Source organism: Dermacentor variabilis, chromosome 4 (genome assembly GCF_050947875.1).
Source record: "Dermacentor variabilis isolate Ectoservices chromosome 4, ASM5094787v1, whole genome shotgun sequence".
In the NCBI taxonomy this organism is placed as follows: Eukaryota; Metazoa; Arthropoda; class Arachnida; order Ixodida; family Ixodidae; genus Dermacentor; species Dermacentor variabilis.
Genome location: NC_134571.1, coordinates 172,377,860 through 172,391,916, shown reverse-complemented (window position 1 = coordinate 172,391,916; position 14,057 = coordinate 172,377,860). Strand labels below are relative to the sequence as shown.

Sequence of the window (14,057 nt, the reverse complement as noted above, 5' to 3'; positions counted from 1 at the left end):
GATTTAAAGGATGGTGGACTGGTGCACATTGTCAAGAAATTTTATTTTAAACGCTCAATATCGTACAACGGTGCACCGAGCTTCGATTACAGCTCCCAATGTCACAGATTATGAGGGCGACATGCGGTGTTGAAAAGCGGTGTCTAAATCCAGTTCGTGCAACAGGTGGGTAGTGGGTCGTTAGCTTCAAGGTGACAATCCAAACAGGATAGTACCATCTATCCTGCAAACTGCAGCTGGGACGCACAAATACGCACATCTTCCGTAGTTCTTCGAGCACAGCGGTTCTTACCGTCACCCGCAAGTGTTCGGTGGCTAGTGCTTCAGGTACTCTTGTAAGCATACGCAGGTTGTATCACCTGATGCGAATTCAAGGATGTCTCGATGTGCGTATTCAGAATGTTCTCCAGAGACTCACAGAAATGGCTCATACACATCATTTGCAAAATAATACATTAGTATAGGCCCTGTAGGAAAAAAGGAAAGTGTCGTTGATCGAGCCATGCACAAATATTTGCACTAATTGTGGTAAGGCCACAAACAGCTTAGAGCGAGGTCCGCAACAGCTGCAGCTCCAGGTGGAAGTTTGCAAAGTTGTGTTCCTGGGTGTTAGATGTTAAGCACCGCGCACCGCGGTGTGGTTTTCCCCTAGTGAGACTCAATTCGTTTGGCTGCGGACAACTTTCTGTGGCTAAGAAAAAAAAAGTTGCAGGGCTGGAGCTTCCTCACTATTATAAGTTCGAAGGTAGTCCGCACCAGCTTTACATCGCTATCTGGTGCCTTCATCATCACTGCGGCGCAGCCTTTGATCGAGCGTAGCGCGCCTGGCATAGGAATGAATGGCAAAGCTAGGTTTATTGCCTTCTTGTAATACAGGCAATTTCTATGACTCGTTGGTAAGTATAAGAACGTATAGTATACGCAAGTGTCTGAAACGAAAGCACTCATAATATTGGAAATGGTACTGTCCTACATTATTGACTTAAGTACGGCACTATATGCAGTGGCGCTGAAGGACTTGTGTATCGTCTCTGTAGCTTTGACTACCTACCCATTGAAACTTATCTGTGAGTTATAATCAACGAAGCAAATGGACACAGCGTCCCGCTCGACTCATTGAGATCGAAAGTGGTTTTCCGCTGCTGGCGTGAGTTGTCCACACGCATGCTGGCGTCCCTGCTATGGTGCAACGCTTTTATAGCCGGACGGACTATTATCTTATGCATTCACTGGTGGCTGAAAGATTAAAACTAAACTAATTTAAACAGGTTTCCAGTGATTAAGATGAGAATACGGTTTATAGACTCGACAAGTACTACTAGGCTGCACTGCAGCAACTTTCTAGCAAAAGTGTTTTATTTTATTTGAAAAATTCGGGTTTCTGCTTTTCGGGTTTCTGTGCTGTCCTGGCTGTAGCTTGTTTTCGGTGTGACTGCATGCTCTCTCTTTCTGTCGTTCCTCGTGATGTCGGCTCTCTATGTTGAGAACCTGCGCGATAATTGCTGTAGAAACGGCAGTGCGCTGTCCATAGTGCAATTTTGTGTAAACAATCTGACGAAAGATACCTTTCTCGTGGCTTGAAGATCAAGAAAGATGAGCACGTGCTTTGCGTCTGATTTAAGGTAACTAACCAAATGTGACCTTAAGACATGATAAAAACGCCAAGTGCTATCCATTCGTCAGCGAATAGGTAATCTTCAACATCGACCTTGAGGTATACGTCAGTTCAGTCGACGTAGCTAACGTACTCATAAATATGTTAAATATGAAACTAGTGCTCTTTGTTTATCTCCGACGTAAACGACTGTAATAAGCTTCCTGACATCCTATGTGTCCTTCAACATGTTTCTTATGTGTACCTTTGTGCATGCAATCACATTTTAATGGTACAATCCCTCATAAATGCAGAAGGCAAGTTTTGTGAAGCAAATTTCGAAAGCATTGTAGACACAATACACATGTGCTACAGCAAGAAGCAGTTGAAGAAGGCAACGGGAACCCTCAATGTACGAGTGCGCCCACTGATGTCGAGGACAGGAACTAGAGGTTGGCTCGTATTTTGGAACTCTCTATACTTGCAAACCGACATTACATAGCTTCGACAAAGCAGGTATCCTGTCAACAAGGAGTCTATCTTGTCTAAGCCTGTCAAAAATAGATAACCTTCACATCTGCTCAGCTTCAACTTCTCAATTTCAACGTGGGACTTATGCGAATGAAACAAATAATCAATTACTGAGCAATTTTCACCAAATACTTGGCCCTTGCAATTTATCGAATTATCAATATTCATCTATTCATTAAATCCACTTTTAAGGAAGAATTGCACTGTCTTACGGAAGCTATTTCCCCCTAGAATATGTTCAGTATACGTATAATAATGCACCTGATATAGTCAACCGGCTACACGAATGGATCCTTCAGGTGGAAAGAGAAGACAGAAGCACTTTCATGAGCTCCTTGTAATTTGTTTTTTCTTTTCTATGTTACAATAACCTAACCTACTTAACAGCATTAAACGTCCGTTTGTACAAAAGATTGTGTTTTTTGCCATGTCAACAAAATTTATAGCCATGGGCAGCACAATCCAGTGCACATTATTCAGATACCAAGAGTGTTCTTTTCATTCGAAGAATTGTTTTAATTATCGAGCATTATAGTGCAATCCGGTCTGTTAAGGCAGGTTACCGCAAGTACATAACCTCAAGAGACGGGCACTTTCTTTAGGAAAAAGCGGAACACCATGGTGTCCGAGAGAAAAATACATAACTTTCTAATGCATAAATTAGGATTCAAGTTCCAGATTCAAGTTCAATCTGTGCAGTAGCGAAGTCATGTTCGCTTTGTAGAATTTCGAGGACTAGATCAACTTTCGAGATATCCCTCTGCCCTCAACTTTGGCCAAAAAAAAGCAATCACTTCGATGTGATCGACGCACGCGTCCGGGGAACCTATCAATTATTAGATAAGTGCAGGGCATTCATATAGAATATCTACGATCATTCGTACTGGATTTCCAAACAAGGCATCAGTGGCAGTTTAAAAGGTAAACATGCAACTGGTCATTAGCGCAGCGTGGACGTATTCTGCAGCCAGTGACAATAAAATATTTAGAAGGCTCAGGCTCTGTCGCTTCGTCTTTTCGGAACTCTGGCGTTTTCAACCAAGCCCCATCGACTCAGACCGTCCCTGGCAAAGGCCTTCTACGATATATCAGCCCTAGATTTTGTGATCACTTTTATGTGGCATTACGTACTCCACATTCCTCTGGTATCAATCTTTTGAAATAGAAGCGGCGGACGCGTTGGTTGCTAGACAATAATACTTGTCATCACAGCTTCCGTCGGTTGCGCTACAATCACTTAACACATTCTTAAGAGGCACGCACTTTGTTGCTTAGACACCTAGATACTGCTTATCAAGATTACCTGCACGGTGTAAACTGACGGGTGAGTCTGCCTCGTCTTAAGCGATAGAGCTTCTTCATTTTGGATCCCTTCGATTGAAGTAGTTTGTCAGGCCTCTTGGATGACCCACTCTTGAACTTAAATTAAGAAGACTTCTGCTATTACAGTTGTATTGCGCTCACTGAAACTGCACTGGAGTGCAAGTGTGGAGTCCGATAACACTGCCGTGCTACAGCATTCAATAACTGCACTTCCAAACTATCCCATCACGATCCTCGTAAATGACTGCCGTTACTCATGCATTTCTGTAGCACAACGTAAAACATCGTCTTTTACTGGATGCTTTTCCGTTTTGGTGCCCTTGGGAATGAAAAAGCGGATGCTATTGACACGTGTACTTATTTGTCTTTATCGGGTTACATGTTTTACCACCTAGCAAATGTTATCGTACAGCGCACGACGCGCCTGCATGTGTTGGAAGCTTCTGCAATGTTAGCCATGCTTCCATCCGCTGTCTGTGACCGAACCTTCTGTAATCTGATCGCATGTGTGCGCGACGCGAATAATGTAGAATTTTGTGGAAGGGACGCGGGTCCCAGCGATTACTCTGGAACATTCGATGACTGATGTATAAAAGCGGACGCGCTTGACCCGCTGATCAGATTTTCGACGGTCGCCGACTGTATTCCTCGCTCTAATTGGGCTTTAAGTGTAGCCTGTTTTGTGGGCACAGGTTCGCCCAATAAAAGCTAGTTTTGACTTTCACAGTATTGTTACTGTGTTCTTCGACGTCACGACCACGTGACATCTGGTGGAAGTGCTTTGCGTTCATATACCGGACGCCCCCACAGCGCCGTGACCCAAGCCCTCACGCGGAAGACGACACCAACGTCGCCAAGAACCAGCAAGGTAGCCACAGGCTGCAAGGACTGCCCCCGGAGCGCAGAATTTTGCCTGAGATGACAAGGAAGATCGCCACCAAGTCCACCCCAATGCAAGCCCCAGCGTCCCCCGTCGTGCTGCAGCAGACCAGGAACCTCCGACGCTCCGCGGTTCAACGTTCGAGGACCCGGAAAGCTGGCTTGAGACGTATGAGAGAGTCGCTACATTTAACAACTGGAACAGCGACGACAAACGGCGTCATGTCTTCTTCGCATTGGAAGACGCTGTCAGGACGTGGTTCGAGAACCGAGAAGCCAGCTTAACGACCTGGGAGCTGTTCCGAAGCGGCTTCCTGCAGACATTCGCAAGAGTCGTACGCCGACAACCAGCCCAAACGCTATTAGAAACCCGGCTGCAACTACCAAATAAGCCAACCGCGATCTTCACGGAGGAAATAAGCCGTCTATTCCGCCACACCGACCCTGCAATGCCTGAGGAAAAGAAAGTCCGCCTACTCGTGAGTGGTGTGAAGGAGGAACTTTTTGCCGGAATGGTACGAAGCCCCCCGAAAACCGTCAAGTTTCTTCGCGAGGCCACCTGCATCGAGAAGATACTCGAGATGCGAAACCGGCGATTCGACCACCGCACGAACTCGACCAACTACGCCGGAGTTCAGTCACTGGCCACCGACGACCTAGGCAAGTCTATCCAAGTGGTCGTGCGGGAGGAGCTACAGAAGCTGTTCCCATCATCACAGCCTCAAGTGGCTTAGATTGCCGACGCGGTACGTGAGCAGCTCCAAAAACAACTCGGAGTAGCCCCTGAATCGCCGCAGCCTCAGCCGCAAGCGACAACCTACGCCGCCGTCGCCCACCGTCAAGGTCCCCCTCCACGACCGCGCCAGGGCCCCGTAACGCCGCAATTCCGTCGACCACCACCGCCACCGCCAGCACGCCCACCCGTCGCCCAGCGCAGCTACCCGAGGAAGACTGACGTTTGCCGCGCTCCTGACCACCGCCCGCTCTGCTACCACTGCGGAGAAGCGGGTCACGTCTACTGACGATGCCCATACAGGGAGATTGGGCTGCGGGGTTTCGCCGTCAACGCTCCGCGCCCGCAGCAAGGCGAACGCCCTCGTGATATCGCCGACTACCTCGCCGCTACTCAGTGGGGCTCTCGACGACCGTCGCGTTCGCCATCACCAGGCCGCTACCTGTCGCCGTAGCGCCGACCATTCACTGGCCCAGCCCGGGGCCGGTCAGCGAGCCCGTATCCGGAAAACTAAAAGCAGCAACCGATGGAGGTGCGGTTGCTGTTCATAGAACTGACGAAGATCCTCCGCCGCCGACGAAGACACCGAAGAAACTACCCCGACGATATAACGACACGCCGCCACCCCGACGAAGACTGGAAGCAATGAATACCACGACGAAAGACTACCTGACGACGCGACGTTCCAGCTTCAGTTCAACAAGACGCAGCCGTGATCCGACGCCGAGACCTAGTATCAACGCCAGAGAAAGAATCTCCGACCTCGACGTGCTTCTCTACGGCCACGCAGTTACCGCCTTAGTGGACACAGGGGCCGATTACTCCGTCATGAGTGGACACATCGCGGCCCAGTTGAAGAAAGTTAAAACTGCATGGGAAGGCCCTCAAATTCGAACCGCTGGAGGACACCACATTACGCCGACTGGAATCTGTACGGCAAGAATTACCGTTAATGACTGAACTTACCCTGCCACCTTCATGATCCTCCATCAGTGTTCACGAGACGCCATTCTCGGCATGGACTTCCTGAACCAACACGGCGCAATCGTAGACTTGAACTCAAAATCGATAACGCTATCGGAAGAGCAAGCGCTACCGCCTGACAGCTCTCGTAGCCACCACGCCTTGAGTGTGCTCGAAGATCAAGTGAGCATCCCATCTCGCTCGAGCATTGTTATTTCGGTCGGCACAGAAATACCCGCTGACGTAGAAGGCGTCATCGGAGGCGACCAACGTCTCCTACTCGACTATGAAATTTGCATCGCTAGAGGATCGCTCGACTGCACGGAGGAAACACGAAAGTGTTGCTGACAAACTTGAGCCACGAGTTCAAGCATATCAAGAAGGGCACGACGATCGCATATATCGAGGAAATTCTGGAAACCAGCAATGCGTTTGTCCTCTGGGAATCTGCCGCATGCACCCCGACCACCGTAGTTCCCGAACCAGACCGACATAAATCGAAGTCTCCCCAAGATTAAGTAACAACAGCTGAGAAGCTTTCTTCGACGACACAAAGACTGCTTTTCGATGTCATCGAAGATTCGACAGACACCAGTCGCAAAGCATCGCATAACAATCGAAGAGTGCACTCGACCACTCCGCCAGAGCCCTCACCGAGTTTCGACGCGAGAACGCGAAGCTATAAGACAACAAGTCGACGAAATGCTGCGCGACGACATCATCCAGTCGTCCAAAAGCACGTGGGCATCTCCTGTAGTCTTGCTGAAGAAAAAGGACGGAACGCTACGTTTCTGCGTCGATTATCGTCGTCTGAACAAGATCACGAAGGACGTATAACCCTTCCCACGAATAGACGACGCATTGGATCGGCTCTGCAACGCTAAAATACTTCTCGTCGATGGACCTCAAGTCTGGCTATTGGCAAATAGAAGTCGACGAAAGAGATCGCGAAAAAACCGCCTTCATCACCCCAGATGGCCTCTACGAGTTCAAGGTTATGCCATTCGGACTGTGCTCGGCGCCTGCAGCGTTCCAGCGCGTGATGGACATGGTTTTAGCAGGACTGAAGTGGCAGACCTATCTCGTTTACTTGACGTCGTCGTCCTCGCCGGAAATTTCGACGATCACCTCAGGCGGCTTGCAATTGTACTAGAAGCCATCAAGTCATGGGCTTACTCTGAAGCCGGAAAAATGCTGCTTCGCTTACGATGAGCTTCTATTCCTAGGCCGCGTAATCAGCAAATCTGGTTTCGTCCAGACCCGCAAAAGACAGCTGCCATCGCACAGTTCCCGAAACCCATCGACAAGAAGGCAGTGCGTAGATTCCTTGGCATGTGTGCCTCCTACAAGCGCTTTGTCAAGGACTTTTCACGCATCGCTGAGCCGTTGACACGTCTAACTAAATGTGATGTTGAGTTCAAGTGGGAAACGCCGCAGGTCGACGCATTTGAAGAACTCAAACGACGCCTGCAGTCGCCGCCGGTACTTGCGCAATTCGACGAGTACTCCGATACAGAAATCCATACTGACGCCAGTAGCCTAGGCTTCGGTGCTGTTCTATCCCAGAGGAGAAAGGGAGTCGAACATGTGATAGCTTACGCTAGCCGGTCGCTGTCGAAAGCGGAAGGCAACTATTCTACGGCCGAAAGGGAATCCCTCGCTATCGTTTGGGCTACAGCGAAATTTCACCCTTATCTTTATGGCAGGCCATTCAAAGTCGTCAGCGACCGACACGTGTTGTGTTGGCGAGCGAATATAAATGATCCTTCAGGACGAATGGCGCGGTGGAGCCTCAGACTACAAGAATACATCACTGTAACCTACAAGTCCGGACGACAACACTCTGATGCCCATTGCCTATCACGTGCCCCCATTGACCCGCCGCCGCAAGATGTCAAGAATGACGACGCCTTCCTGGGAATGATAAGCGCGGAAGACTTCGCTGAACAGCAACGGGCAGACGCGGAGCTAAAAGGCCTCGTCGAATATTTGGAAGGGCACACCGACCTTGTCCCCAGGGCATTTAAGCGCGGAGTATCTTCCTTGACGCTTCAAAACAATCTACTCGTGAAGAGCTTCTCACCAGCCCGCGCCAGCTACCTTCTTGTTCTTCCGTCGGCGCTGCGTCCAGAAGCACTGCGCGCCCTACATGACGATCCGACTGCCGCGCACCTCGGCTTCTCACGGACGCTTTCGAGGATACAAGAAAGGTATTACTGGCCGCGCCTAACCGTCGACGTTGCCCGTTACATCAAGACATGCGGAGACTCTCAGCGCCGCAAGACACCACCCACAAGGCCAGCCGGATTACTACAGCCAATCAAGCCTCCTCGCCGACCTTTTCAGCTGATCGGGATGGACTTGTTGGGACCGTTTCAGACGTCAACGTCCGGAAATAAGTGGATCATCGTGGCGACGGACTACCTCACCCGCTTCGCTGAAACTAAAGCTTTACCGAAAGGCAGCGCAGCCGAAGTGGCGAAATTTTTCGTCGAGAACATCCTTATGTGACATGGTGCCCCAGAAGTCATCATCACCGACAGAGGAACCGTGTTTACAGCAGAGCTCACCCAAGCAATTCTGCAGAACAGCCATACAAGCCACAGGAGGACAACGGCCTACCACCCACAGACGAATGGTCTTACGGAGCGTCTGAATAGGACCCTCGCCGACATGCTAGCAATGTATGTCGACGTCGAACACAAGACCTGGGATGCCGTTCTGCCATACGTAACATTCGCTAACAACACGGCGGTGAAAGAAACAACACAGATCGCTCCGTTCAAGCTAGTATACGGCAGGAAACCGACGACGATGCTAGATGCCATGCTGCCGCACGTCACTGACGAGGAGAATCTTGACGTCGCTACATATCTCCAGCGCGCAGAAGAAGCCCGACAGCTCGCCCGCCTGAGGATCAAGAACCAAGAGAGCACCGACAGCCGACACTACAACCTCCGACGACGCTTGGTCGAGTACCAGCCCGGCGACCGCGTTTGGGTATGGACCCCGATGCGCCGACGAGGACCTAGTGGGAAGCTCTTTCGACGCTATTTCGGGCCCTACAAGGTCACCCGACGTATTGGCGCACTGGACTATGAGGTCGTGCCAGACGGCATTTCGCATTCACAACGGCGCCGCGCACTATCTAAAGTGGTCTACGTGGTGTATCTTAAAGCCTTTTACGGACGCTGACGAACTTCTTATTTGGTTGTTTTCGTTGCTACGAGTGGTTTTCTTTATTACTTTCGTTTGTTTGCAGCATCAGGTCCATACTTGTTAAGAGCGGGGTATTGACATGTGTACTTGTCTTTATCGGGTGACATGTTTTACCACGTAGCAAATGTTATCGTACAGCGCACGATGCGCCTGCATGTGTCGGAAGCTTCTGGAATGTTATCGATGCTTCCATCCGCTGTCTGCGACCGATCCGACTGAACCTTCTGTAATCTGATCGCATGTGTGCGCGACGCGAATAATGTAGAATTTTGTGGAAGGGAGGCGGGTCCCAGCGATTACTCTGGAACATTCGACGACTGATGTATTAAAGCGGACGCGCTTGACCCGCTCATCAGATTTTCGACGATCGCCGACTGTGTTCGCCGCTCTCATTGTGCTTTAAGTCTAGCCTGTTTTGTGGGCATAGGTTCGCCCAGTAAAAGCTAGTTTTGCCTTTCACAGTATTGCTACTATGTTCTTCGACGTCACGACCACGTGACAGTATTCACAACAAGCGCTTTGAAGGTCAATAACAGTGAGAACGCCCATCTGCGACTAGGTTCTAAATGATGCAACTTTCCCACTTTCAGTTGGCCTTAATCTCACACCACGAGTCCTCTGTAGTGAAAAGGCTTAACCGAGTTCTGGTTCTCTAATTAATAGAACATGGACAGGATCGGTCTGCGCTCTAGAATAAGCATTCAGAACGGCGCGAGCTGCGTATTTTCTTTGCACAGAATGTCAATGAATTACTCTGGAGGAACGCTCCATTAGAGCATAGCAGCATTTCAGTGTTTGAGGGAAGACTGTAATTGACAACCTACTGGTAGGTTTTCCTGACGCGTGCGTGCAACATATAGTGTTTCCCACAGGGCTGTGGATAGTTCGCAAGGAAGCTTCCCGCACTTCTATTAGCATATCTGCGCACAATGCGTTGGTGGGCTAGTTGGTGCGAATCCATGAACACTTTGTTTAGCGCAAAGCGACAGACACAAGAAAGACGACCGGGACAAGGCGCTACTCTCAACTGACATCATTTTATTGCGTCACTCCTTTGTAGACCGCTCAAACGAGGGGAACATGCGCAGTGAGCACCATGCAGTGGAACCACAAACATCCGATCCCAAGAGCGCACTCATGCGACAGAATCCAAAAAACCGAATTCAGCGCTGTACAAGGTTAAGGAAGGCACACTAAAGCACTGTGACCCGAATGACTGGATGAAAAATGCTTCCGATAACTCTCGGGCGGTGGGGTCACGGCTCTTCTTCAAAATCGTAGTATAACGAAACATGGGTTTGCACTTGCATGTTTTACAAGGCTGAGCCAAATGGGAACCTGTGCCTGTTGGTATGGATCGCTCATGTTCTCAAAGGCGCTCGTTAACACAGTGGCCTGACTGCCCTACATACACTTTGCCACAAGACAAGGATTCCCTTGTGAGCACCACCGCATGGTGCTCACTGCGCATGTTCCTCTGGTTTGAGCGGTCTATAAAGGAGTGACGCAAAAAAATGATGTCAGTTGAGAGTAGCGCCTTGTCCTGGTCGTCTTTCTTGTGTCTGTCGTTTCCCGCTAAACAAAGTATTCATGGATTAGCATATCTAGACGACACCCCACTTGTCCATAGTACTAAATAATTCCTGACCTGCGACGAAATGCGCAGGCGGGGCAACGAGCGGCTCAGAATGCCAGGCTACACCCGCCTGTAGGAAACACCTTAACCAACCAAACAATGAACCAACCAATCTCAGTGCAACGATTAAATAATTTCGCAAAAAGTATAAAAGCGCATATCTTGTTAGTTGGGCTAATTTGTTTCTGGTAAGCAAACCACACTGCACCAATGCTCGCAGCGATACTACTGACCAATGCCACATCCGTACAGCTTTTGCAGCAGCGATGGCAACTTTGGAAGCGATGTCAAACTATAATGTGTGAAGCTTCAACAGTGGGCAAACAAAGTTAAAAAATTGAGTGGTCACTCGTTCAAAAACTGAATGCAAACACTAAAAATTACTACCCCCCCCCCACCTTCATCGCAGTCCTTACTGTGGACCGCGATCAAGGTGCGGGGGGGGGGGGGTGATGAAGACGGAACCACTTCTGCGGGATACGCGAAGATTTCGGACGCGTATTGAGAGCCTTCACCGTAATTTCGCTGCTATAAATGTATCTTTTAATGCGGTTCACTTTGTGAAAGAAAGCTACGTCAGCATTATGATAAATTTACTTATTTTTCACTGCGCTGATGCTTCAGTGGTATATGCCATCTACTTCAAATACTGCCATGGTTGACATTGCCCGGGTGGTTTGCTTTCGTTCGTCATGCATCTCAGTTTGATAGCAATTTGCGTCGCGCGCTGCCGTGAAGTGCAGGAATAGGCGCGTTGTACCTTGTCAGGTTAACCTGTGATGCGCGAATACTGTTGGGAGCTTTCGCCCCTAAGCAAGTTTTCTCTATTCCATCCGAGTAAGTCCAAAAAAATACTTGGCGACAGCATTCATAGCAGTGGCAGACATGCCACCCCTGGGCCCAACCCTCATCGCCCTTGCTCTCACGCCCAGTCACCGAAGCGGTTTACTGGTCCGAACATATTGGATGCTACGCTACCTTGGTGCGATAACCTGCTCCTGGCCACCACGTCAGTTGGCAGTGAATTCACGACCGTAGAATACAGCAACACCTAACCAGCGGCGCTTCGTTAGTATCCAGAGGCGAGGGTTACTGTTTGGTGTCGAGTCCACAAAAATCTTAGTAGCGGCCGTATGCCATCGTTACCCCCTGATATCACCACGCCAACAAAAGAGGAGGATACACGATAAACTGAACAATGAAAAAAAATGTTCACGGCTGCCATGTCTGCGCCAACTTTCTGCGTTTTGTTCGAAAAGCTGAGCGAGACACCCTGAGGAGTCCGAAACTTTGCCCCGCGTTACATTGGTCATGCGGGAGCGAAGCGGGGTAGCTTACTCGGCGCCAGCGCGATACCTCGCCGGCGCCTGAAAAACGAAGCTGTCCCATTTTCAAAGCAAGCCTCGCGGGTAAGGGTTGATATTTTTGAATATAGAGAGCAGCCCAAGGAAGAAACAGGAGTACGATCCCTGGCTAATTGGAGATCCTTAACTCAGTCCACCGCAGAGCTCACGCTGCCACTGGCTCACGCCATGCCACTTTCGATAGTGCTGTAAAATTGCTCTCGAAGATTTAGTTCCTTTTCTAAAGCCGGAGCAACTCTTGTGGTGCAGAATCTGCACATCTCTCTCATATTTTGTTGAGATGTAGCAGAATGTAACAGGGGTGGCGTCTCGGCTCAGTTCGGTGCGACTGGCGCAGGCGTTGCATCACTGCTTGAATTCCAATAATAATTCGTACATGTACAGATAAATTAATATTGAGCAAGTTAGTCAAATAATATAGTTAACACCTGCTTGAACGCTACAATATTTATTGCAGATGAATTGTTCCTTGTCCAAAAGTTGAATTCAAAAGTTAGGACAGCGCTACGTTGCAGGCGTTTAAAAAACCTGGTCGTACTGAAAAGAAAATTGACTTAATCGCTAAAAATGCGGGTTCTCATTTCCGAGGTCAGCATCAGAAAATGCCGAACATGCAAATGTCTACAGCACATAAGTTAAGATGTACTAGAGGGATTGAGGAAGGAAAATGGGGGGTAGGCTCGTATGTGGGTTGCAGTACAGAGCATATTGCACGATTTGGTTTCTAGTACAGTCCTGTTTTACAAGATGTCTTCTTGCAGTCAGGAAGCGGGTGCTGTATATTTTGTATTTACTGAACCCGCCGTGGTTGCTCAGTGGCTATGGTGTTGGGCTGCTGAGCATGAGGTCGCGGGATCGAATCCCGGCCACGGCGGCCGTATTTCGATGGGGGCGAAATGCGAAAACACCCGTGTGCTTAGATTTAGGTGCACGTTAAAGAACCTCGGGCGGTCGAAATTTCCGGAGTCCTCCACTACGGCGTGCCTCATAATCAAAGTGGTTTTGGCACGTAAAACCCCATAATTTAATTTTATTTACTGTAATTTCATTAACATATTTTGCAATTTTTGCAGGCGTTCGCCTGATTCCTTTTGCTAATACGCGTTATTTTTCATTTCCAGGCATGACACTATGCGAACTCCATGTGTGGGACGAAAATATCAATGGAACAGTGTCCGAATGCGAAAAACACTACAATAATTTATGTAATATCTCGCATACGCTTTATTCAAACGAGTGCAAAGCGCAGTTTCCTTAAAATAATTAACAACGTCGTGATGCTATCGTGCCAGCGTCAACGCTATTTATGTGCACCATTTTCTTTTTTTTTCATTTCTCCATTTGGTAAATTACAGTTGCACTGTCCTAGAATAGTTTCGCAGTTATGTAAACCAGTGAAATAAATTTTTAGTCGCATAATATTCGCCTCACGAAGCATCTGAAGTAATTTAACAACACATTTACCTAAGTTCAAATCAATTAAATTCTATTCACAAGTTTCCTCTGCTTTTGCTGTAAAGAACATGTTCGAATTTCGGGACTGAAACCTTGTCGTGCTGGAAATGACGCTCAAATGAGAGATCACAAGCTACTGTCTGGTTTGTCTGGATATGAATGCCTTAAATCTGACAGAAAATACATTGTCTTCATTGTTTTGTCCATTGTGCTGAGCAAAGGTTCCCAGGGACAACAGGTGACATGGGAAGGTATTGTGCTACAAGTTAGATGATTAATATTGCCAAACTGTGGTTGACCACAACATGACTTTTAAGCAGAAGTGCTTTCAACACTGAACAGCCCCATTTCGCTATTGCA

The 14,057-nt window shown here is 48.6% G+C and overlaps 1 protein-coding gene across 3 annotated transcripts in view; it reads left to right on the top strand.

The window, feature by feature from the left end:
* The window catches only part of LOC142579944 (uncharacterized), a 63,816-nt gene extending 50,155 nt beyond the window's left edge, over nt 1–13,661 (top strand). For 2 of the 3 annotated variants that reach the window (XM_075690628.1, XM_075690627.1), the window contains 2 exons: nt 1,909–2,046; nt 13,364–13,661. In XM_075690628.1, the coding sequence (XP_075546743.1) occupies nt 1,909–2,046; nt 13,364–13,500 (275 nt within the window). In that variant the 3' untranslated portion in view covers nt 13,501–13,661. The remainder of the gene's footprint in view (nt 1–1,908; nt 2,047–13,363) is intronic. The other variant, XM_075690629.1, reaches the window with a different exon arrangement.
* The last annotated feature ends 396 nt before the right edge of the window (nt 13,662–14,057 follow it).